This window comes from Chiloscyllium plagiosum, unplaced genomic scaffold (genome assembly GCF_037043375.1).
Source record: "Chiloscyllium plagiosum isolate Xiang-an unplaced genomic scaffold, Cpla_swu_hap1 HiC_scaffold_6, whole genome shotgun sequence".
NCBI classification, from domain to species: domain Eukaryota; kingdom Metazoa; phylum Chordata; class Chondrichthyes; order Orectolobiformes; family Hemiscylliidae; genus Chiloscyllium; species Chiloscyllium plagiosum.
This window is the reverse complement of record NW_028270144.1, coordinates 93,472,315-93,495,600: the sequence shown is the minus strand read 5'-3', so window position 1 is coordinate 93,495,600 and position 23,286 is coordinate 93,472,315. Positions and strand designations below refer to the sequence as shown.

The 23,286-nt window shown below is 39.2% G+C and overlaps 1 protein-coding gene across 1 annotated transcript; it reads right to left on the bottom strand.

Moving 5' to 3' along the window:
* Positions 1-627: 627 nt before the first annotated feature.
* Positions 628-19,180, bottom strand: tex26 (testis expressed 26). The gene is made up of 9 exons (XM_043692041.2): positions 19,091-19,180; positions 16,694-16,873; positions 16,407-16,569; positions 14,273-14,357; positions 12,585-12,747; positions 10,742-10,898; positions 6,686-6,862; positions 3,712-3,873; positions 628-1,287 (listed from the first exon to the last, which is right to left on the bottom strand). The coding sequence occupies exons 2-9, from the start codon at positions 16,748-16,750 to the stop codon at positions 1,229-1,231; spliced, it is 1,023 nt and encodes a 340-aa protein (XP_043547976.1). The 5' UTR covers positions 16,751-16,873; positions 19,091-19,180; the 3' UTR covers positions 628-1,228.
* Between the last annotated feature and the right edge of the window lie 4,106 nt (positions 19,181-23,286).

Below are 23,286 nucleotides of genomic sequence, written 5' to 3'. Positions count from 1 at the left end.
AACTAGAGGGCATAGGTTTAGGGTGAGAGGAGAAAGATACAAAAGAGACTTAAGTGGCAACCTTTTCACGCAGAGGGTGCTACATGTATGGAATGAGCTGCCAGAGGAAGTGGTGGAGGCTAGTACAATTGCAACATTTAAAAGGCATCTGGATGGGTATATGAATAAGAAGGGTTTCGAGGGATATGGGCCAGGTGCTGGCAAATGGGACTAGATTAGGTTGGGATATCTGGTCAGCATGAACGAGTTGGACCGGAGGGACTGTTTCCATACTGTACATCTCTACGACTGTAAGATCCTATTTAAATTTAAATTGTACTGCATATGCTGGAAATTAGAAATAAAAGTAAAAATTTCTGGAAATATTAGGCAGGTTTGGCAGCATTTGTGAAGAAAGAAAGTTACCAGGTCATTCCAATCAAATATTGAACTCAAATATGTTGGAGAAGATTAAGAGTATAAATAATTTTGCATTGCATTTACTCCTATTCCTGATTAACTCAGATTCTGTGTTGGAAAAGTGATGTGCTTATATGATGAATGAGGCTTTCAAAACAAAACCTTTGTCTTGTTCATGGCTTATTTAAGTAGGCAAATCTGATAAGAAATAAATCATGCTTGTTATAGGGTTGCATGCCAAGATTTAATAAATAAACTGTCATCAAAGTGAATTACATTCTGGGAAATATATGGAAACATTCTCCCAACCCAATATGGAAAATAGCCTTTGCATATCAACTGAAACTACTTGGTTAGCTTGCTTTATAGGTACAGAAATAGAAAAACACAGTGAAATGCTGGTGCAGTGCAATAATCAGCTTCACACAATGCAGAAAATATTTTCTCCGTTTAAATTATGAAAAGAGTTAAAGATCTTGCCTTAAAGTTTCCTCAAAGTCTCAAAAGGAAAGCTCATTGGTGAAACTGACAGAAAAATCATTCCATTATGAAGCTCTTATTGAGTGTATATTAACAGAAGATAAAGACAGAAATGAATACTTTGCAAAAGTATATAGTATTTTCCTTCAAAGATCGACTTATTTATTTTCAACAATCAGAGAATCAAATTCTTAACAAATTACAAATAACAGTGTTTGGATAATTTCACTGTGATATTTCACTATTCTGTCTGTTGTGCTTGTTTTCTGATATCATTTTCTTGAAGGTTTTTTTCATTGAGGTAATCACCTTCAGCCACTGCATTGGCTCAGAAACTTGAATGCCATCTTCATTTTGTCTCGCTCCTGACAGCTACAGTATCTAAAAATTGCAGCAACACTTCCTGGTCTGAAAATAAAATACAAAGCAAGGACCTTGTAATTCGCTTCCTAAAAACAAGATTGCTGAGTGCTTTGTGTGCTTACATTTAAAGTTACATTCTGCTTAAACCGTCTCTGGCAGAATCAGCCCATTTGTCAAAACTGGACAGTGGTGTTCAAAAACAACTCAGGACAACCCACTTACTTAATTCTTTGTTAAGACCTTGTCTCTTTGTTCATGAGTCTTTGGGCCTCAATTCAGGTCTTTCATTGACATGTATCCAGGGAAAGGGAAGCAAACAAAAATAATCTTATTTATTGATAGGTATGTTCTCTGGGAAAGTAACTGTTGAGGAAATCAATCCTCAGGGGTTGTGGGCCTTAATGAAAAGTGGTCTTAAAAATCAAATGTGCAGTTTGGTCTTTTTTTTAAGCCAACTGGAATAATCAAACAATGCCAAGACAATGTAAAGTAATAATTTAGTTAACTAACTAATGAAAAATAATGACAGTGTCATTGCCTCCCACAAAGTACAATAAACAAGCATATTATGTAAGGTAATACTGAATTTTATAGATGAGGAGGGTCCCTGATCTGTGTTGAGTTGGTCAATATCAGAAAGGATGGCAGTGGGTCACAGCAATTGGCCCATTCAGACTAGGAGAAGAAAATATGCTTCACAGTTTCCTTTCCCAGTTGGCAATACCAATCCACACTGGAATACATTGATGTCAGGCAAGGACAGAATCATATTCAGCTCTGGTGACCTCACAATTAAATAAGCTCGTCTCCAATATTGAGGATATAGATGAAGCTTGATGAAACATTTTCCAAAAGGAAAGGGAGAAAATGGGAGGAACAGAATAATATCGTCAAAAATATTCAAGGTTAGCATCAAAGAGAGACAGTGCAATAACACATTGAAGCATTCACTCCAATGTGGGAGTTCACACAAGTTCAATGATTAACTCTATTATGCTGCTAACCTGAGCCATGGTACACTGTGATTTGCCAAGAGCTGAAATATGGGAACAACATTCAAGGGAATGCCATTGAACTACTCTCATATAATGCATTGTAATCAACACAGAAAATATTACAGACACTTTGAAGGATGCTGTCTGATTTCATTTTAGCTGCTGAGAACACGTATAAGTGTCCACACCCAAATACAGTGACACAACAGAATTAAAACAAAATCACAAATTTCTACCAATATATACAGCACATTACTTCAGCAAAGCAAATTATTTTATTGCAAATTAGGTTTATCTTAATCAAGAGACTACAAACTGGAAAATACTGATGTGAATCTTCGAAAGGGCAGCAATGCCACTCTGCTCTTATTGATTTCAACGATGAACAGGCTCTGTATTTCTAATGGAAAGGATAGTAGCTAGGTAGGGTGTCATTTGTGTAGGTGGTCAGGGTGACACATTAGTAAAGTAGGCGAAGTGTGTTATCAAGTCAAGTCAGGAAGGATTGTCAGTTTGGAAGCTGGTTAGGTGAAATGGAGTGGGAGAATCAAGAATATGGTTGGGGGAAGTCATGAAGTCAGAGAAATCGGGTTGGATCGTGGGGTCAAAGAGGATAGTCTGAGGGATGTCAAAGAGGCAATCAGGAGCTTAGTTGTATCGGTACTCAGAAGCTGGACAAAGAACTTTACATTAAATATTTCCTGGGTAACTGTCAAGGTAAGAGATTTTGGGTAATTTTGATTTTAATTCAAAGTCAGAGACATTTTTGAGTTTCTCAGGAAGCAGGGAACTTGTCTGTCAAAAGTTTAGATTTCCCAGGTACTTCCCACAGAGTCAGCATGAAAGGACTTCTGATGGATTCCGACATGTATCTCTCGTTGTACGTCTGGTCTCCAACTTTTCAGAGACCAGAGGGTCTGGGCTAATTCATTCTCATTTGATACTGGATTTATTATATACAAAACTTCTACTTACAAGCTTTAGAAGCCCACAGGTTTTCAAAAATACTTCACATATTTCTCTTCAGATAAAAGTGTTTTGTGATGGCAGAATCTGCTGGTTGATTAACAGTCTGATAGGCCACAATGTGATCCTTCCCTTCATGGGTGTTTATATGTCTGGTTATCATTGATGGAATGATGAATCCTAGATGGCTTGTGGATTTTATGGAACATCATCATACATTTGGTTTTTGTTAAAATTAGTTGCCCTCTGCTGATCAATTTATCTTTAGCAAGGAGGTTTTGGGTGTAAAATTGTCAGACATTTGTTCTTCTATTGAGGCTACAGTTTGTCCAAGTGTAGGCTGCGGGATGCAATAACTGATACACTTCCTGAGTTTCTCATTTTTATTTCTTGTAGTGCAGATAACCGTAATTGTTGTGGAATTGGATTTTGTTGTGATTAGTCTTCAGCTACACATTGACAGAAATAAAATTTGATAATGTTTTCACAGAAATTAACAAAGCCATACCTTTATTTGGAAGCGATGACAGATAGCTTTGGATTGCTTTAGGTTCTAGGGACTTCAATATTTTAGCAAAATCCATATTGATGTTTCCATATTCTCTTTCATATGTAGTTGGCTGCTTCCCAAATTCTTGGTTTTTGATGTGTGCTTGAGTCAGATTGGGCACTAAAATTAATTAAAAAATGGAAGAATTTGAAACACATTTTGAGATGGAAAATCATAGGATTTCTACATTACTGATCCCATTGATAGGAACATTTGTTAAATAAATATCATCTTAATTCTATCTTAGAATAGTTGTATTGCTTTGAACCCAGAGGAAATGTAACAGGTTACTTGTCATCTTATCTGGAGAACCACAAAGGTTGGTTGTGGTGCTTATGGTAGATGTACATGAAGGAGAATTTGGACTTATATATTAGCTTTCATGAACACAGGATATCCTCCAACATTTACAGTCAATAAAGTACTATTGAACAGTAGTCACAATTGTACTGTACAAAAGCTATTTACGCTCACCGAATTCAATAGTCTGGCCTTCGACAGTCTTGGATGAGCCTTTGGATCAATACCCACTTTGTCGAGACCATGTGATGGTTTGTGTAACACTATCCAGTGTTAAAAGTAAATTGCACACAGGCCTCTTCACTCATCAAAATTAGGACCTGGAACATCAGGAGTTCCTGAACATTCCCAACAGTGACAGGTCTGAACATTGTATATCCATGAGAACTCAGGAAGTTAGGCCATGACATCAATTTTGCAGCCCTAAATGAAAGGCCAAGAGAGAAGGCCAACAAAAGGAACAAGACAGCATGTGCTACCAATATAGTCCACATGTTAATTCTGGGTTTTAGCCAACAAGTTGTACATGCATTATAGTTACTGTTCTAACATTATATAATCAAGCTTATTGGTGTTTGTTCAAAACTGTAGAGTCTTGTGACTTCATTCTCTTACTAAGACCCCTAGATCTCACACTTTGCCCTCTTTAACAATGCAAGAGAGAAATTATTTTATCTCATAACAATGGTTTCATGTTACAATCTGATCCCTATGTAATATAGATTTGGTGGCTTGTAGGAATTTGTTATAGGGTCTATGTGCAACAGGATCTGAACAACATCCAGGCTTGAACTGATAAGTCGCAAGGAATCTTTGTGCCAGTCGTATCCAACAAGAGAGAATCGAACTATTGTCCTTTGACATTAACATCACAAATTCCCCATTGACAACATTCTAGCGATTACAATTGACTAGAAACTTATCTGGACTAATCATATACATATTATGACTATAAGAGCAGGACAGAGGCTAGGAATCCTGCAGTGAGTAGCTCACCTCCTGCCTTCACCATCTACAAGGCATAAGTCAGGATTGTGATGGATATCACTCCTCTTGCCTGAATGAGTACAGCTCCAATAACACTCAAGAAATTCAACATCATCCAAGACAAAGTGGTATGTTTGTTTGCACCCAATCCACAAACATTTACTCCCTTCACCACTGACACACAGTAGTAACAGTGTGTATCATCTCAAGATGCATTGTAGTAACTCAGTTAGGGTCCTTTAATGGCTCCTTCCAAACTGGAGATTTCTATTATCTAAAAGAACAAGGACAACAAATACATGGGAAGAGCACCACCTTCAAAAGTGCTATTTCAAGCCTCACATTATCCTGTCTTAGAAATATATTGATGTTCTTTCACCATTGGTTAGAATTCTGGAGCTCCTTTCATAATAGCACACTTGGTGTATCTAAGCACCTCCACCACTTTTCCACCACCCAATCCTTATGGACTGCAATGGCTCAAGAAGGCAGTTCAGTACTTCGTCAGTGCAATTCAGGATGGGCAACAAATGCTGATCCAGCCATTGACACCCCAATCTCATAAATGAATAAAAAAAGACATTGACATGCTACCAGCATGGTTGCTCCTAAACATGAAGCAATGATGAGATTTTACACCAAACTTGAGCAATCCCTAATCTGAATTCCAGGAGCTGACAAACTGTTTCACCTTTGAGATTTCTAGTGAAATTTCTAGAATATGAATTTGTCGTAACCAACACTTTGTTTCATCAGCAAGGCCATCGTGGTAACAGTCACCACCTGAAAACTGGCACCACCTTGGCTGTGTAATCATTTGAACAAGGGATTGTAGAGATGACATCACATAACTGAGGACAGCAAGCTAAATATTTCAGTAAGGGCTCCAAATGGTAGAGGCTAAATGGAGTCTAGATGTGGGAAGCCGCTGAACACAGAGACTTCATTGAAAACACACAGAGGCAAAGTCTAGACATCAGAGAGAGAAAGATTTAAACAAACTGTCTACCCTATGCTTCATGTATCACCCACCAAATAGATCGCACAGTAGATTTATCAGCCTCCAGATTGGAAGCAAGGCATCCTTGAACCTAAGGGACTGCCTAAGAGACACCAGCTTTCAAAAATAGCATTGAGATATTGACTAGATTTTATATATATATATATATATATATATAGTTAACTAAGGATTAAATATTGTCTGACAGGTACAATCAAAGGTCCATCTTTCACATCCACCTGAGAGGGCAGACTGGGCTTTTGTTTAACATCTCATCTGAAAGCAGGCATAGCAGTCCTTTCGTATTGCATTAAAGTGTTAATCTGGACCCCGTGCTCAAGTCGATGGGATAGAATTGGATCTCAAGACCTTCTGATTCAGAAGCAAGACTATGATCTCTAAGTCAAGCCTGAAACCAGAGAGTTTGGCTACTAACTCAAGCCTGAAGGTGGAAGGTTTAGTTGCTGCATGAACTCCAAGCTTTAAGCAATGTCTTCCCATTGGCATTTCAGCCTCTGGCTTTTTTGGAAAAAAAATCAATGAATGAGAGGAAGATGCCTTAGAGAACCTAATAACAGACTGCTCAACCATGATGGTACGGTAAATAGAGTGACACAATCAACAAGAGTAATTAATCATTCTCACCTACACCTTTTGCTGCAACTTTCCAGTGTTTATTGCTGCCATAGCGAGTGGTGCAGACAGCAAGCTCAGGTTTTTGATCTCGTTTTCTCGAGTGATGTTTGTTATCTGTGACAGGCGGTTTTGGCTGACCCGGTTTGCGTATTATGGGCAGACAGGGGGGACACTTCATCTTGCATGCTTGAAAAAAAAATTGACACAAATAAAATGGAAAAGCACTACACTTATTCACTACTTCAGTATCTTTGTATATAAGTTTAACATTTTCTACACTCACACTTTGGAAGCCCTCCCATTACCACCACTCCTAACCCCCCAAATTCTCTCTTCATTGTTGTCACTTTTCACAAGAATGTTTCATTACTCCTGACAGTACAATTAACTTTGTTGCAGTGATGTTGTGATAGATCACTGCTTTAATTAATATTTGAATGACAGCCCTCCTGTTATTGTTGATTCCACAGCATTATCAACTTCCTTCAGATTTAAGTAATTACTGATGTTCACAGTGAGAAAACCAGTGATGGTAATGCTATTGAGTTACATGGGGAGATTATTAAATGCTCTCCTCTCCGACATGGTCATTGCCCAGTTATTAAGTGGTGTGAATGTTACCTCTCACTTATCAACTCAAGTGCAAATGATATCTGGATCATGCATGTAGAAACAGATTATGTCAGGATCTGAGGACTTGCAAATGGTACCAAACACTGCAATAATCAGCAAACATCCTCATTTTTAACTTTATGATGGAGGAAGGTGTTTGATTAAGGAGCTGAAGACAGTTAAACATAGGATATTATGCTGAAGAACTTCTGCAGAGGTGTCTTGAGACTCAGAAGATTAGCCTCCAACAAGCACTGCCATCTTCTTCATGCAAGGTACTCCGAGTAATTCTCCTTGAATCTATTGACTTCATTTTGATGGGGGTCATTAATGCCACATTGTCAAATGCACCCTTGATGTCAAGGACGAACACTCTGATCTCATTTCCAGGAGTTGAGTGGTTTTCGTTTCAATGTTATAAAAATGGCAGGAGCTAAGTGGGCCTGGTGGAACACAAACTGAGCATCATTGAGCAGGAGATTGCTGAATGAGTACCACTTGATAACACTGACAATGACACTGTCCATGACTTTACTGATGATCAAGTGTAAGCTGATTGGGCTGGGTTGGATTTAACCTGTTTTTTTATGGACATACCTGGATAATTTTCTGCATTGTCAGGTCGATGTCAGTGTACCAGAACAGCTTGGCTCGAGACATGGCTAGTTCTGGAATACAAGTCTTCAGTATTACTGCTTGGAAGATGCAGACATTTGCAGTACATGGTGTCTTCAGTCATTTCTCGATATCATATGGAGTGAATCAGATGGCATTTATGATCCTGGAGACTTCAGGAGAAGGTTGAGCTGGAATATTCACTGAGCACTTCTGGTTGAGGGTCAGGTCGTTCTGCTATAATGCGACAGTTCCTCCGCAACCTTGCACTATAGAAAATCGAGCTGTAGAAGATCGCTGATAAAACATCACTATACCCATTCAGTTGAAAGTTTGAGTTATCCAAACAACGTCCGCAGTTCATCAATCGCGTTATAGCCAATTCGCGGTAATGAAGCATGCCATTATAGCAGGACGACCTAGTTGCAAATTGACATTCAATTGATCACTGATTCCTAAACTATCAACATCCTGGGGGTTATCATTGACCAGAAGCTGAACTGGATTAAGCATATAAATGCAACAGCACATCAAAGGCTCAAACTTCTATGTTAAGTAACTCACCTCCTGCTTACCCAGCGCACCAATAACAAGGTATATATTAGGGGTGAGATGGAATACTCTACACTTGCCTGGATGAATGCAGTTCAAATAATATTCAAGAAGTTCTCCATTAGAAAGAAAGTGGCCCATGTAATTGTCAAATGCACCCTTGATGTCATTACCATACATTCACCATTGATGCACAGTTGCAGCACTCTGTACCAATTACAAGATGCACTGCAATAATTCACCATGGTGTCTCTAACTCACCTTCCAAATCCATGACCTCTACCACCTAAAAGGACATGGGAAATAGATGCATGCAAACACTGTCAAATTCCTCTCTAAATTTTATACCATTCAGACTGTGTTGTTGCTCTTTCATGTCAGTGGTTCAAAATTCTGAAACTCCCTTCCTGATGGCTTCATACACCAATGACTGCAGCAGTTCAAAATGATTACTCACCTCCGCCTTCATAGGGCAATAGGTATAGGTAATAAACGCTGACCTAGTCAGCAAAGCTCACATCCCATGAATGAATGAAAAGAAAATCACAACTAGATGTGGCAGAACTGCAGAGCTCCATGCTGATCTCTTGGCTGTGGAGTAATTAGCTCTCTGTCGCATGCTGCTTTCACTGTTTGATACAAGTAGCTCAGTTAGTTTAAGTGCTTGACATCTTATTTTAGGCATGCCTTGTACTACTCCCAGGGTGCCTTCCTGCATTCTTCATTGAACCAAGGTTAATTCCTCAGCTTGATAGTAATGGCACAGTGGAGGATCTGTCATGATATTGCACATCGTAGAAAGGCTTTTTCTGTTGCTGATGCACCACAGTACCTCATGGATGCCCAGCACGGGTTGATAAATCTGCTCTGAATCTAGCCCATTCAGCATGGTAGTAGTGCCATACAACATTGTGGAGGGAAGGGCTCAGTGTACATACAGGTCTTTGTCGACACAAGAACTGAGCCCGAGTCACTCTGAGCTATATTACCATTGGCTGATGAGCATTGCTGTCAGATGCATCTCTTCATGGAAGGCTTAGTTAACAGTGTTAAAAATCACACAACACCAGGTTTTAGTCCAACAAGTTTAATTGGAAGCACACTAGCTTTCGGAATGACTCTCGTTCATCAGGTGGTAGTGGAGGGCACAATTGAGCCCTCCACTACCACCTGATGAAGGAGCGTCGCTCCGAAAGCTAGTGTGCTTCCAATTAAACCTGTTGGACTATAACCTGGTGTTGTGTGGTTTTTAACTTTGTACACCCTGGTCCAACACCGCCATCTCCAAGTCATGCTTAGTTAACAGTATGAGAGTTCTTTTCGAATCCGTGCAGCGTGGAAACAGGCCCTTTGGCCCAACAAGTCCACACCGACCCTCTAAAGAGTAACCCACAAAGACCCATTCCCCTACCCTATTATCCCACATTTTGCCCCTGACTAATGCACCTAACATACACAGTCCTGAAAATTGTGGATGTAAAAATGTTAGATATCATTTTTCATTACTATTGAGGAATGCTCATTTCTTGAAAAGAGGGAAGCGGAGACATGTATCAAATCGCTGATGTGGACTAGATTCTTGGTTGCAGTTGATACATACTCAATGTAACCTGGCAGATAAGGCCATTTCACCCATCTTTTCCCAATACTACAACACTGCAATCAGATGAACAGACACCCCAAAACACTACCAAAAGAACTATCATTGAAATCCTGTGCTGAATGGATGATTTTCAGATATCATGGGGACACAGTGAAGAGATCTAAAGGTTAATGAGGAATTTTACCTTTCCTCTCTCCTCCCTGCTGTACACCCACATGATCCTTGGGTCTCACAACTTTGTCACCCAGCAGAATTACTGAATCAATCATCATTACTAAAAAGTCTGAAATCACTCAGAAAGTAAAATGATGCAGAGGGAATAATATTCTGCTCATGGATGAGCTAATCGGCCTGAATAACTGTTGGTACTTGTATTTGTGAATACGACTAAAATATAAGTCATACCCAATGTTAGTCTTGTCACTAATCTGTTCAGTTTACAATTACTCTACGTCTCATTTGGCACTGCCAAATGTTGTCCTATTAAAATAGCTTCCATCTGCTGCTCCTTGTGATGTTTCTCACAGTTCACATCAAGTTAGAACTTTATGTTCAAGATCTATCTTCCATTAATTATATATTGGTCTAATGAAACATGGCATATCAGAAAAGGGTGTCTTATATCTTTTCAATTCATCTATAAACTTGAATACCGTAATTATGCATGTTTAATGAGCTCCTACCTTGTTGGATTCCCAGGTAATCTTGCCTATATATTGTATCATATTGACATGCATTTAACCTGCCCATATCTTCAGAAGACAATGATTTCACAAAATATGCTTTTACTCTATCAAAGGTCTCTGGATCCTTCATGAGTAGTTTAAATAGCAACGAACACTGTAACAGAACAATTTATCAAAAATGAGAGTACAGCATAACGTGGTTATGTCAACATTTAAAATACCTACAAAGTCTTTACCAAAGATGCAGATGCTACCCAGGCCATGGTGACAGAGGATGCAAAAGTGATAGGAAATAAGTGTTGCCATGAACATTGGTGCTTCAAGTTGACAAGGCATTGGGACCAGATAAGAAACATCCAAGGATTTTGAAAGAAATGAGAAGGGAAATTGAAAGAATACAGCCATTAACTTTCAGTGTTTCCTAAACATAGGGGAGGTGCCTGAAAACTGGAAATTTGCAAACCTCGCGTTCAAGAAAGATTGTGAATATAAACTCAGCAATTATAGACCAATGCATTTAACTTCAGAGGTGATGAAGCTTCTGCAGACAGTTATTTGGCATTGAATTAGTAGTTACATGAAAAAGTTGGATTGTTTAGGTAGAGTTCTATGGATTTCAGATGAGAATTTGTGCTTGATTAATTTGCAGGAGCTTTTTGAAGGGGTAACAGAAAGGCTCAATGAGGGTGAGGCTGTTGATGTGATGTACGTAGATTTTCTGAAGGCACTACAGTGTCACACAACAGACTGGTGAGGTGAGTTAGAGTCATGGAGTAAAAGGTCAGTAGCAAAAAGGGAACAAAATTGGCTGTGTAAAGAGAAATAGAGAGTAATGGTTAATGGATATGTTTTGGGCTGGAGGAAACCATGTAGCAGAATTCCCCAGTGGTCAGTACTGGGTCCCTTGTTTGTCCTGATATGTATTAATGATTTGGATCTTGGTGTGCAGGGGACAATTTCAAAACTTAAAGATGACATGAGACTTGAAGAATTGTAAACTGTGAGAAGGACAGTATAGAATTCAATAAAAAGGTGATGGCGTGCTGGATAGGTGACAGATGAATTTCAAAGCAGAGAGTGTGAAGTGGTGCGTTCAGATTGTAAAAAAACATTGAAAGACTATTTAAATGTAGGGTTCAATTCTAAGGAGGGAGGGTACAGGTGCAGCAATCCTTGATGTATATGTGCAAGACAGCTGGAAAGAGCAATAAAGCACACAATTTCCTCTGCCTTTATTAGTGACATATACAAAAGCAAGGAGGTGATGATAAACTTGTGTAAGACAGTTGGACCTTAGCTGAAGGATTGTGTACAATTGTAGTTTCCACATTATTGGAAGGATGTGAACATATTGCAGAGTGTGCAGAAGTGATTTAAAAGAATGATTCCAAGGATGACAAACTTCACTTATGAGGATAGGTTGAAGAAGCAGGACTGGAGAGAAGAAGGCTAAAAGGAAATCTGACAGGGGATTTCAAAATCATGAGCACACTGGGTGGAGTAGATAGGGAGAAGCTATTCCCACCAGTACATGGAACAAGAATAAGAGGGCATAGATTTTGAGAGCTTTGCAAAAAAATTAAGAGTGATATGAGAAAAACTTTTTCACTGATTGAGTATAGAGTGGAATGCATATCCTGGAAATGTGGTGGAGGCAGGTTCAATTGAAGCATTCAAGAGGACCTTGGACATTATGTGGATAAAAATAATGTATGAGGATAAAGTAGATGATGGTGATCATTCAAAGAGCCGTGCAGGCACAATGAGTCAAATGGCCTCTTTTTGCTCCACAAAATATTTGTAAAGTTTGTCATGAGCAGTATCTATCAATATTACTTACTGGACATTGTGGAATAGTTTCTGTTTTGCTTCCTGATGATGTTCCATGTCGTATGGGCTGTTGGTTTAATCCATGTTTCCAGGAATAATTATTACTGTATACAGTGTCACCAATAGGTTCATGGAGTTGAAATGGGAAAGTAAACCCATTTGATGATCCTGGACTGGAGAAAGGAACAAAAAAAAGAGGAACTAGTAAATACCATGCACACTGAAAGGACTGGAGTCAGATCTCCAAAACTTCGAATATCTATCATGGTTAATATACTGATGGCTGTATTTCATATTCCACACCTCTAAACAAACTGGAGATCATCACTGCAGCCCATGCCATAATGTATACAATCTTGTTCCCCTATCATGGACCTTTTTCCACCTGCTGACTTTTAGTTAAAAGTCTTCATATTTTGTGCATTGTGAATAGTCAGAAAGAAATTTGCCTGATGATGGAAAAGATTCTCGAACGTTTAACTTCATATTCTCAGAAACTGTTTCTCTGAATGTTTTTTGGCAAACATATTACATTAGATTAAATGAATTGTTTGCGTGAAACTAATAGCAGTTTGTACAAATGGAATTTCTCACTGGATGAGGATGCTATGACATTTAAGTATGAGCAAGATGGACAAGAACAGCAAACTTTGTTTGTTAGTCTGGATAGAATAGAGTACACCAGGAAAGACTATTCAGCAAATAAAATTTAAATGACATGCTCAAATCAGACAATTGAAAGAAATTGTTTAACAAGCGCATTAATGCATTGATTTATTGCTAAGTTATCAGACTTCTTACCTGGCAACCAGTACTAGATGAGCAAAGTAGTTTGCCAATTAAATATTGTGAAGATTGAAGCAACAGTTTTCATTCCCACTTCAAACTCCAATCCTAACTATAAACTCCATCTCTCTCCCTTGGAATGATCTGAGATTAAGTTGATTTGTTCACAATATGGTGTGATGTTTGCCCCTGAGAAGGCCTCTGATCACATATTTGTGCCATTGCTAAGATTGTCTATTCCCACTTTTGAAATATGGCTGACTTCACCTGCCTCTGTTCAGCTACAGTTGAAACCTCCTTTCGTGCTGTCATTACCTCTAGCTTGAGTGATTCGACACACGTCTCTTATATTCTATATCTCTAAACAAACAACAGATCAATCAGAACGCTGCTGCCTATGTCGTAATGCACTCAATCCTATTCCTTGATTACCCAACTGCTCATTGATCATGTTCATTGATCTGCATTGGCTCTTGGTCAAAACATAGCTTGATCTTAAAATTTTCATTGATTTCAAATCCCTCCATGGCCTCATCATTCTCTATAAACTCCTCCAACCCCACAAATTATCTGTGATATCTGAGTTCCTTTAATTCTGGCCTCTTGTGTATCCCGATTTTAAATACTTCACCATTAATGACTATGCCTTCAGTTGCTTGGACTCTAGCTCTGGAATATGCTTCCTACACATCCATAGCTCCTTAACTCACATTCCTACTTTAAAATACTCCTTAAAATATTTCTCTTTGATCAAGATTTTCAACTTATGATTATTAACACCTTGTGCCTCAGTGCTGCGCTTTGTTTAATAAGGTAAGTCTACTCACTGTTGGTTTCAGTCATTAACTAACCTCACCAGACATTTTGGAGCTTTAATAGCTTAAATTACTCCTTTATTTTATTCAGACTCACCGGATAGCTTCAGGCAAAGGAATTGGTCGATAGACAAATTCACGCTGGAATGTTGTTTGATATGGATCAAAGTCTGGAGACCTCCCTAGAAAGGCAGATAACCTGAGTTCATGGTGAACATTTTTTCAGTGTAAAATACAAAAGATTATTGGAGAAGAAAATGTAAAGAAAGATCCACAAATATAGTTATTGAGTACCTATCAAATTGAATTTGGCTTATTCTGGGATCCTCAGTTCAGGACAGATTTTTATAGACACAGAGCCAGAAATATTTGCATTAAAACAAAATGTTATTCACCTAAATATGTTTGTGTCTTAATTTTCCAGCTGCAATATAAAATCATCTCTCTCCCATTCCCTTACATTTCCATCCATTTCAATTAATTACCTACTCTTCCCTTAAAAATTCCACTGGTCTCTGACTTAACCATTCCAATGAAAATATTCTGCTTCGAAATAATCTTCTTAGCCCCTTACTCCTCCATTTGGTCTTCAGATGTGGGTAATGCTAGGAAGGTCAGCAATTATTACTCAGAAACGTTATTCAGATGCTGGGCCTTCTCCTGCGACTATTAAATTCAGAAGAAGGAGATGGTGAGGGAGAGAAGAGGATAGTGACTGACGGATGAAAGAAGGGGATAGTGAGATTGAGAGATAGGGGATGACAGTATTAAGAGACAGAAGGATATTGATCAGAACAGGGAGGAATATAATGTTCAGGAGTGGGGGAGGGGGTTGGTATTATAGAAATGGGAGGAAATTATGTTTAAGTGGGAGGGCGTTTGTGATCCTTGACAGTATAAGGCAGCAACTGAGAAAGAAGGGAGCTTGTATTTGGGATAAGGACAGAGGCATTGTTCCAGAAATGGGCACAAATAATTATATGAAAAGGATGGAAACAACTGACTGTATGGAGTTTGCACATTCTCCCCGTGTCTGCGTGGGTTTCCTCTGGGTGCTCCGGTTTCCTCCCACAGTCCAAAAATGTGCAGGTTAGGTGAATTGGCCATGCTAGATTGCCCGTAGTGTTAGGTGAAGGGGTAAATGTAGGGGAATGAGTCTGGGTGGGTTGTGCTTCGGCGGGTCGGTGTGGACTTGTTGGGCCAAAGGGCCTGTTTCCACACAGTAACTAATCTAATCTAATTGAAGGGATAAAGGTGATGGTGGGAGGAATACAGTGTTTGATATGTGAAATGTGGCCAGAAGCTTGCTCCTCCAGGCTCGAAATTCCAGGTATGTTTTCTTGATAAAACCATCTTTTCAATAGAGCTTGCAGGTTAAGGACAGCTGGTTAGCCACCTGCTTCTCTTAATTCAGTTGGTTCTATTCAATACTGACTACAGGAGTTTACAAAGGGGTTTTCAAATGAACATTGGGTCTTTAATGCTTCGTCCAAATATCATTTCTGGATACATTTTTTGGTGCTTGTCCTAATCTGGCATCCAGATCATACAGAGTAACTGACCCCTGTGAAATCAAATAAGATGTTACAACTGGGCTTAGCGGTTGGGTGAAGCTGCTAATGACTGTGAGAGGTAGGGGGTGAGAAGATGCCAGGGACTGTGAGAACATGGGGAGAGGTACTGGTTACTGTTAGCAGGGGATTCGGGAGGTACTGGTTACTATGAGAACAGGGGTAGAGGGGATGGTAAGTGTGAGAGCTCAGGAGTGTGGATTCAACATGAAGGAGCATGGGAAGGGGTAGTTTGAAACCATAATAGGTGAAGGGGATGTGGAGGCATCTCAGAAATCAACATAAAGTTACAACATATTGAATCACAGCATCATTATCATCATGCGAACATACTCACACTCCCAGCATTAGTCTCCCACAGACAGCTCTAGTAAAAGATACAAAAGGGACACAGGGCAAATAATCAAAATAAGAGATAAGCCCTTTAAATACAGGGCAGTCAGTCACCCAAAAATTAGAACATGCAAGCGTATATCACTTACCACAGTGGACACATCTGAGTCTGTTTTTGACATCTCTAAAGCCTGTAAATCCCATGGCTGCCATCTTTGAAATACTTTTCACTTGCAGTTCATTTTAAAAATTATTGCTGCATAGCAGGTTCGCAATGATGACTGGCTACAGCATAAAGAACAGTTTTACTTCATTTATTCCACTTACCTCGGCAAAGATCAGATTTTCTGTGGTCTGCTTTTCTTTTTCCACACTTTTTACACTCTTTAGCCTTCTTTGGTATCTTGGTAACCTTTTGAGGAATGGCTGGCTCTTTGTTTTTCTTTGCTTTTCTGTGATCATTCTTCACTTCTCGACAGTATCGTGAATGCTTGGGAAAGGGAGTTTGAATAGCAGTATTAAAATGGGTGAGGAAAATCACATTTACAAAACCCAATTAGAGGTGTTCTTTCAGGAACTGCTAAAACGTATAATCACTTAGATTTTGAGTTTACCTGGACAGCATTGGGATCAGGTAGTTTCTTCACATATGATGTTAGAATCAGATCCATGTCATTCAATAAGTTAATAGTGTCGTCACCTCTAGTTTACTGCGTAGAAATTAATCTGTTTGAGCTTTTGATAGCAGCCGGAAGAAGTTGTGCTTCTGTTACCAAGGGGCACAGTGTGGTTGCCTAGTGTAGAGTAAACAAACAGCTGACAAAAGGAAGTATGAAGATTACATTTCAAATGGTAGATTTAAAGCTTTAGTGTTCTGCAGCTTCAGAATGGCATTGTATCTGCTTGGAATACAATACTGATGTATCGTACAGGCCCATCACATCTCACTGATTTGTACCTAAAATCACTCATTTTGGTACAAGCCACATTTAAAGATATCCCAAGCCACAGATCTTCAGCTTGAGGCCTCTGTATTTCATTAGGCAATTATATTAAATTCTGCCGCTTTAGTCTACTGTCAACTTGACCCACAATCAGAAAAGGAATGCATGTTGTTGGCTTGTTGGCAAAATATACGCAACAATGGCCAACACAAAAGTATTGAATAATTAGAAAATTTTGGAAATGCCTATGTTATTTCAGCACCTGAGCCAATCATCTCATCAGAAGCTAACTTGTGTAGATTTGTAATTGAATGGGGACTGACTTTTCAAAAGGAGATGCTCTCCACAGATAAAAACATGTTATCCAGTTTGCAACTACTGTGCCTTCCCCTTGAATATCAAAGTACTGTGGCAGACATACTCATACATTGAATATCCGGCATAAAAACAGGACATTCAGTACAAACAGTCTATGCCACTGTCTATATGTTGCTTAGGCCACCTCCCAACTTTCCTAACTAACTCTATCAGCATAGCCTTATATTCCTTTCTCCTGCATTTGCTTATCTAATGTTCCTTAAATGCATGGATACTATCCACTTTAACTTAAAGTGTTCTAGCAAGCCCGGCTGTTCAAGGGTAATTTGAGCTAGGCAATAAATGCTGGCAAAGCCACTGATACCCAAGTCCCATGAATGAATAGAATAAAATTGCCAGAGAATGATGAATTTCATATTGTTATTGCTTGATGGGTGAAAATGTTTGTTGTGAATGCACTATTTGATTTCTTGGTCACTATTTTCCACTGATGACCTTTAAGTTTGCTCTTCCCCATAAATAGTAACATTCCTTCTTCTGTATCCACACCAGCAAAGATTTTCAGAATTTTCAGAGTCCATAAATTCACCAACAACCTTCTCTTTTCAAGAGAAAGCAAACACAACCTATTTGTTCTTCTCTGACAGGTATAGCCTCACAGCTCTGATATTATCTTTGATTTTTTTTATTTCTTGTCCAGCTTCTCGATATCCCTTTTATAATATGGCAATCAGAAGTATACGCCATATTCCAAATGGGGTAAAACAACAGTTAGAAAAGGGAGAAACTAAATTGCATGTCAGACATGAGCGATATGTGAACATTGTGCTTTCTGCTCAGTCATATCTATAGTGGCTCAAGTGCATTTCAAATTATTCTGCAATATTTTAAGAGCTAATTTTATCAGAATGCTGACTCCTTTGTTGACGTTCTGCATGCACTGGTGAAATTCCCCATTAAACTGTTATCATATTAGATATTCTCAGAGTTAGTAGTGTGTCCTCAAGACAATGCAAGGACATCAATAAGGGGCATTGTGATTGATGCACCACATCCTCAAGAGCGGCCTGTGATGGCGATTATCTCCACTCTGTATTTTTCCCAAAACTACTCAGATTGCATTTGAGTAATTGTCTTCCTCATGCTACCTACTCCCTGATGCACTGGTATATTGCCTGAGCAATCCCTCCCACCTTTGGAAATGTCAAAGAAGAAACAATAGAGAGAAAATGTTGCGAAAAGGGGTTGATGAAAACTGATAGAGAGAAGCTAAAAATAAAAAGAGAAAAATAGGGAGTAAAGCAAACAAGAGAGAAATTAAGACAGACAACAAATGAAGTGAAGGGAAAGAGCAGAGGGAAAAGCTGTGAGATGGTGTGTTTGGAGGGAGTGACAGATAGATGGAGCTTGAGTGTGAGAAATATAGCAAAAGTATGACGTGTTACCATGCTTTTACAGATACTAGTTTTTCTACAATTCATTCCCTATTCTCTGCCTCCAGGACTTCAGCCCCAAACTCCCACCACACCCCTTTCACAACTAATCTTCCTTGAGCTATTCGCCAAGTTCAAACAACTCCACACCTTCCCCTCACAACAAGGTGATACTTGACTAAAGTTGGTTTAAAGCATAAAATCAGATTTTAGTCCTTTATTTACAAGTTATTTACAAGTCCTACATCAACAAATTATTAACAAATGCAATAATAATGCATTTTGTACTTAACATTAGTTTATGATCTGTACTTACAGCAAGGAATGGCTGGTTGGATAATACTGCCCTGCATTTACCTTAATATTCATTGCCAGCCACTCCTCAAGCTGGGACCTTTTCTCCAGTGTTTCATAATTAAGAACCTGTCCTTAGTATTACCACATTAAAGGAGCATAAGAAAATTATGCAATGTAAGTGGCTTGCAATTCCATTACCTCTTTCCCTGACTTGCACATACCTGCCCCACACTGAATCTTGTTTACAAGAATAGGATTTATTTGGCGCTGCAATTAGTACTTAATAAAAAAAAGTGACTAAAAAGGTTTCCTGGCTTGGGTTCATATTGACTCATGCTCATTGGATCATGATAACCACTTTAGTGTTTGTTTCTGCAGTAAATGGTGCTCATTTGTTTAATTATTATAATTTGTCTAGCTACAATTTATTATAAGTGGCAACGTGTTGAACATACTCACTCCATAAAGCAATACACATTTTTAGACCAAAGAGGAATGATTTGAATCTGCTCAGCAATGTCATTTAGCCAGTGTCCTATGATGACTAGAGACAAATGGATACCACACACTAATGACAAAGAAGACTTTCAATTACAATATTTTGACAGACCAATGACAGCATTCAAAACTAGTTGCCGCAGAAATAGTGATGTGGTTACCAGGATCAGACATGCAGCAGCCATTATGGGTGAATGAGTGACTGAAAGGTGTTCAGTTGCATTCAACTCAAAAATTAGCACTGAACTAACAGGTTGAAAGACAGCAGTTGAGCCAAGCAACATTTTAATATAACTAACAGGATCTCTCATGATGTTAGTTAGTAAATCATTGGATATGTTGCTTTAACCTACATAAAACGCAATGTATTATCTAGCTACTGATTTATTGTAGTTAATTATGTCAAATTGTTTGTAATGCACAATATCGGGGGAACCTTAGGTATTTTTAGGATTAAGTTCCATGATTACATTGATATTTATGTGGAAATTATAAACAAGTGGTCTTACTTATTAATTATTCATTTAACCCCATTGCTAATTTTATCTCTTATTGAAGTCCAGTGTACCACAGACATTAACAGTACATATGGTGGTCATTAGCAGGACTATAGTAGAGAATATATTCCAGATCGCATTTATGAAAGAAGTATATAGGAGACTGACCTTTAGCCCTGGAACATTGATAGATGGCTTTGGGGTCTAGTAGAAAATGTTAGAGTTTGGAACCTAGAGCAGTCTTGTGTTCTGAGTAAAATAAGAGGTGTCTTTGGGTATTTGTGGAAGAACATGATGGCAGCTTGGGAGTATTGGAAAGATTGAATAGTCCAGAAAAACTGGATGAGTTTAAGGGTATTGGTTATTAGAGTAAGTTCTGAGGTACAGAAGAAGCATGAGGAATCTTGGAATCTTCAATTAGTGAGAGAGGTGCTCAGGTTTGCAGTGTTTCCTTTGTATGGCCAGGTTAAGTGAATGAAGATGGTGACAGAGCTTGAGAGGAACAAGTGAAACTTAAATTTGTTGCCAAAAACAAATTGGCAGTAAAACTTACTAACATATGGAGTTATATCCAAAAGACTTCTCTTCCCTCTGCTGTTTCATTCTGCAAAAAATAAATTAGATTGACTTTCTGGTTGTGTCTGCCCACACATAATGTAATGAATGAATATCCCTCTCCTCCTGGTTTCAGTATGTAGCTGCTCAGGGAGGGATGGTTACATGTCGAATGAGGTTTAAATTGTTCCATCACCACAGCATACTATGCCATGGTATTATGACTTCACCACAATACCTCAAGTTGTTCTAAATGCACATGTACAAACCACATGGTATATTAATAGAGACCACTTTAAAGAATATAGTTTGTAATTTTTCTGCAACAACACAATTTTTGTATTTTGGTATCACAAAGGTATTGGAACTTTTTTTACAAAACATTCTTTTAGTTAGTAAAATGAAAACATTTTCAGCCTTTACAAACCTTGAATTCTGAGCTTTGGTCAAAAAACATCTGGATTCCCTGTTGATCATACAGGTAGCCAGTGGAAGTAGACAAATACAGAAGCAGGAATACCTCTGAAAGATCTAGGACAAGGAAAAGGGGTCCTTAAACAAAGGCAATATATGGAGAAACCAGAAACTCTATTGTCGCTTGCTGTAGCCCTTAGATAGTGAGTGCAACAACGTAGTCTGATTAAAGCAGAGTTTGGTGGTTCTTTGTGGAGTACACACCATCCCCTTTAATAGTGCAGCAAGTGAAATAATCCGTCTTTGTTTGCACCCAAAAGGCCTCAATGTGTAGTGTTTGTATTAGAAGTAATCAGTCATGGCCCTGACTGATTTACCTAAGATGTGAAGGTGCCAGTGAACAAAGTTAAAAATCACACTGACACCAGTCCAACAGCTTTATTTGAAAGTACAAGCTTTTGGAGCACTGCTCCTTTGTCAGGAAGCTAGTGGGGCAGGATCATAGGACACTGATTTTATAGTAAAAGATCAAAGTGTCATACAACTGATGAGATGTACTGAACAAACCTAGATTGCTGTTAAGTCTTTAATCACTTAGAATGGAGATGCAGGTTTCGATTGATTAAAATGTAAATCCCAGAGTTTCTTTCAAGTCATAGCCCTGAGATAACTTAAGATTTTACCGGTATATAAAAAAGTCTTCATCTTCAACAACCAATTCTTCATCCGGACACACAGAACAGCCATGGGGGCCAAATTTGCACTCCCAATATACCACCATTTTCCTGCACAAGTTCAAACGAGACTTCTTTGCTGCACAGGACCTCCAACCAACACTGTACACCAGATACACTGACGACGTTTTCCTCCTCTGGACATGGCGAGGGGTCACTGAAATAACGACACAGTGATATCAACAAGTTTTATCCCACCGTCATACTTACCATGGACTACTCTTTAGAATCAGTCTCATTCTTGGACACATGCGTCTCTATCAAGGATGGACACATCAGTACCTCACTCTACCGCAAGTCCACGATAATCTCAGGATGTTGCACTTCTCTAGCTTCCACGCTAAATATATTAAAACAGCATCCCCTATGGACAAGCCCTATGCATACACAGGATCTGCTCAGATGAGAAGAAATGCAGAGGACACCTGAAAGTGCTGAAGGACGCCCTTATAAGAACAGGTTTCAGCGCTTAATTCATCAACCACAAGTTCGGACATGCCTCAGTAAGAAACCATAATGACCTGTCAGATAGCAGGTTTGTTGGGAATGAATGAGACGCACAGTTGGTGTGTTGCCTCCCAGGTGTGAGGGTCCATGATGTCTCAGATCATGTCTTTGGGGTCCTGAAGGGAGAGGGTGACCAGCCCCAAGTTGTAGTCCATGTAGGTACCGACGACATAGGTAGAAAGAGGGATAGGGATGTAAGGCAGGATTTCAGAGAGCTAGGGTGGAAGCTGAGAGCTAGAACAATCAGAGTTGATATCTCTGGTTTGTGACCCGTGCCACATGATAGTGAGGCAAGGAATAGGGAGAGATATCAGCTGTACACGTGGCTGCAGGGATGGTGCAGGAGGGAGGGTTTCAGGTACATGGATAATTGGGGTTCATTCTAGGGAAGGTAGCACCTCTACAAACACTTGAACCAGTTTTCACTTGAACCAGACAGGTACTAATATCCTGCATGGGAAATGTGCTGGTGCTATTTGGGTGGGTTTAAGCTCGCTCAGCAGGGGATGGGAACCTGTGGTGTAGTTCCAGTGCGCAGGAGGATGTGAGTAGGGAGGATATGGACAGGATTTCATGGTCAAAGGAATGTGCTGGCAGACAGCAAGCTGGTTTGAAGTGTGTCTATTCAAAGCCAGAAGTATCTGAAATAAAGTAGGTGAGCTTGCAGCATGGACAGATACCTGGGTCTTCGATGTTGTGGCCATTTCGGACACATAGATAGAGCAGAGTCAGGAATGGATGTTGCAGTTGCCAGGGTTTAGATCTTTTATTAATAACAGGGAAGGCGGTAAAAGAGGGGGAGGTTAGCCAAGGATAATATAACAGTGGCTGAAAGAACTTTTGACGAGGACCTGTCTGCTGAGGTAGTATGGGCTGAGGTTAGTAAGAGAAGAGGAGAGGTCACACTGCTGGGAGTTTTTTTATAGGCCTATGCAGAGTTCCAGGGATGTGGAGGAGGGGATCAGCAAAACGATTCTGGTTAGGAGTGAAAGGAACAGGGTTGTCATTAT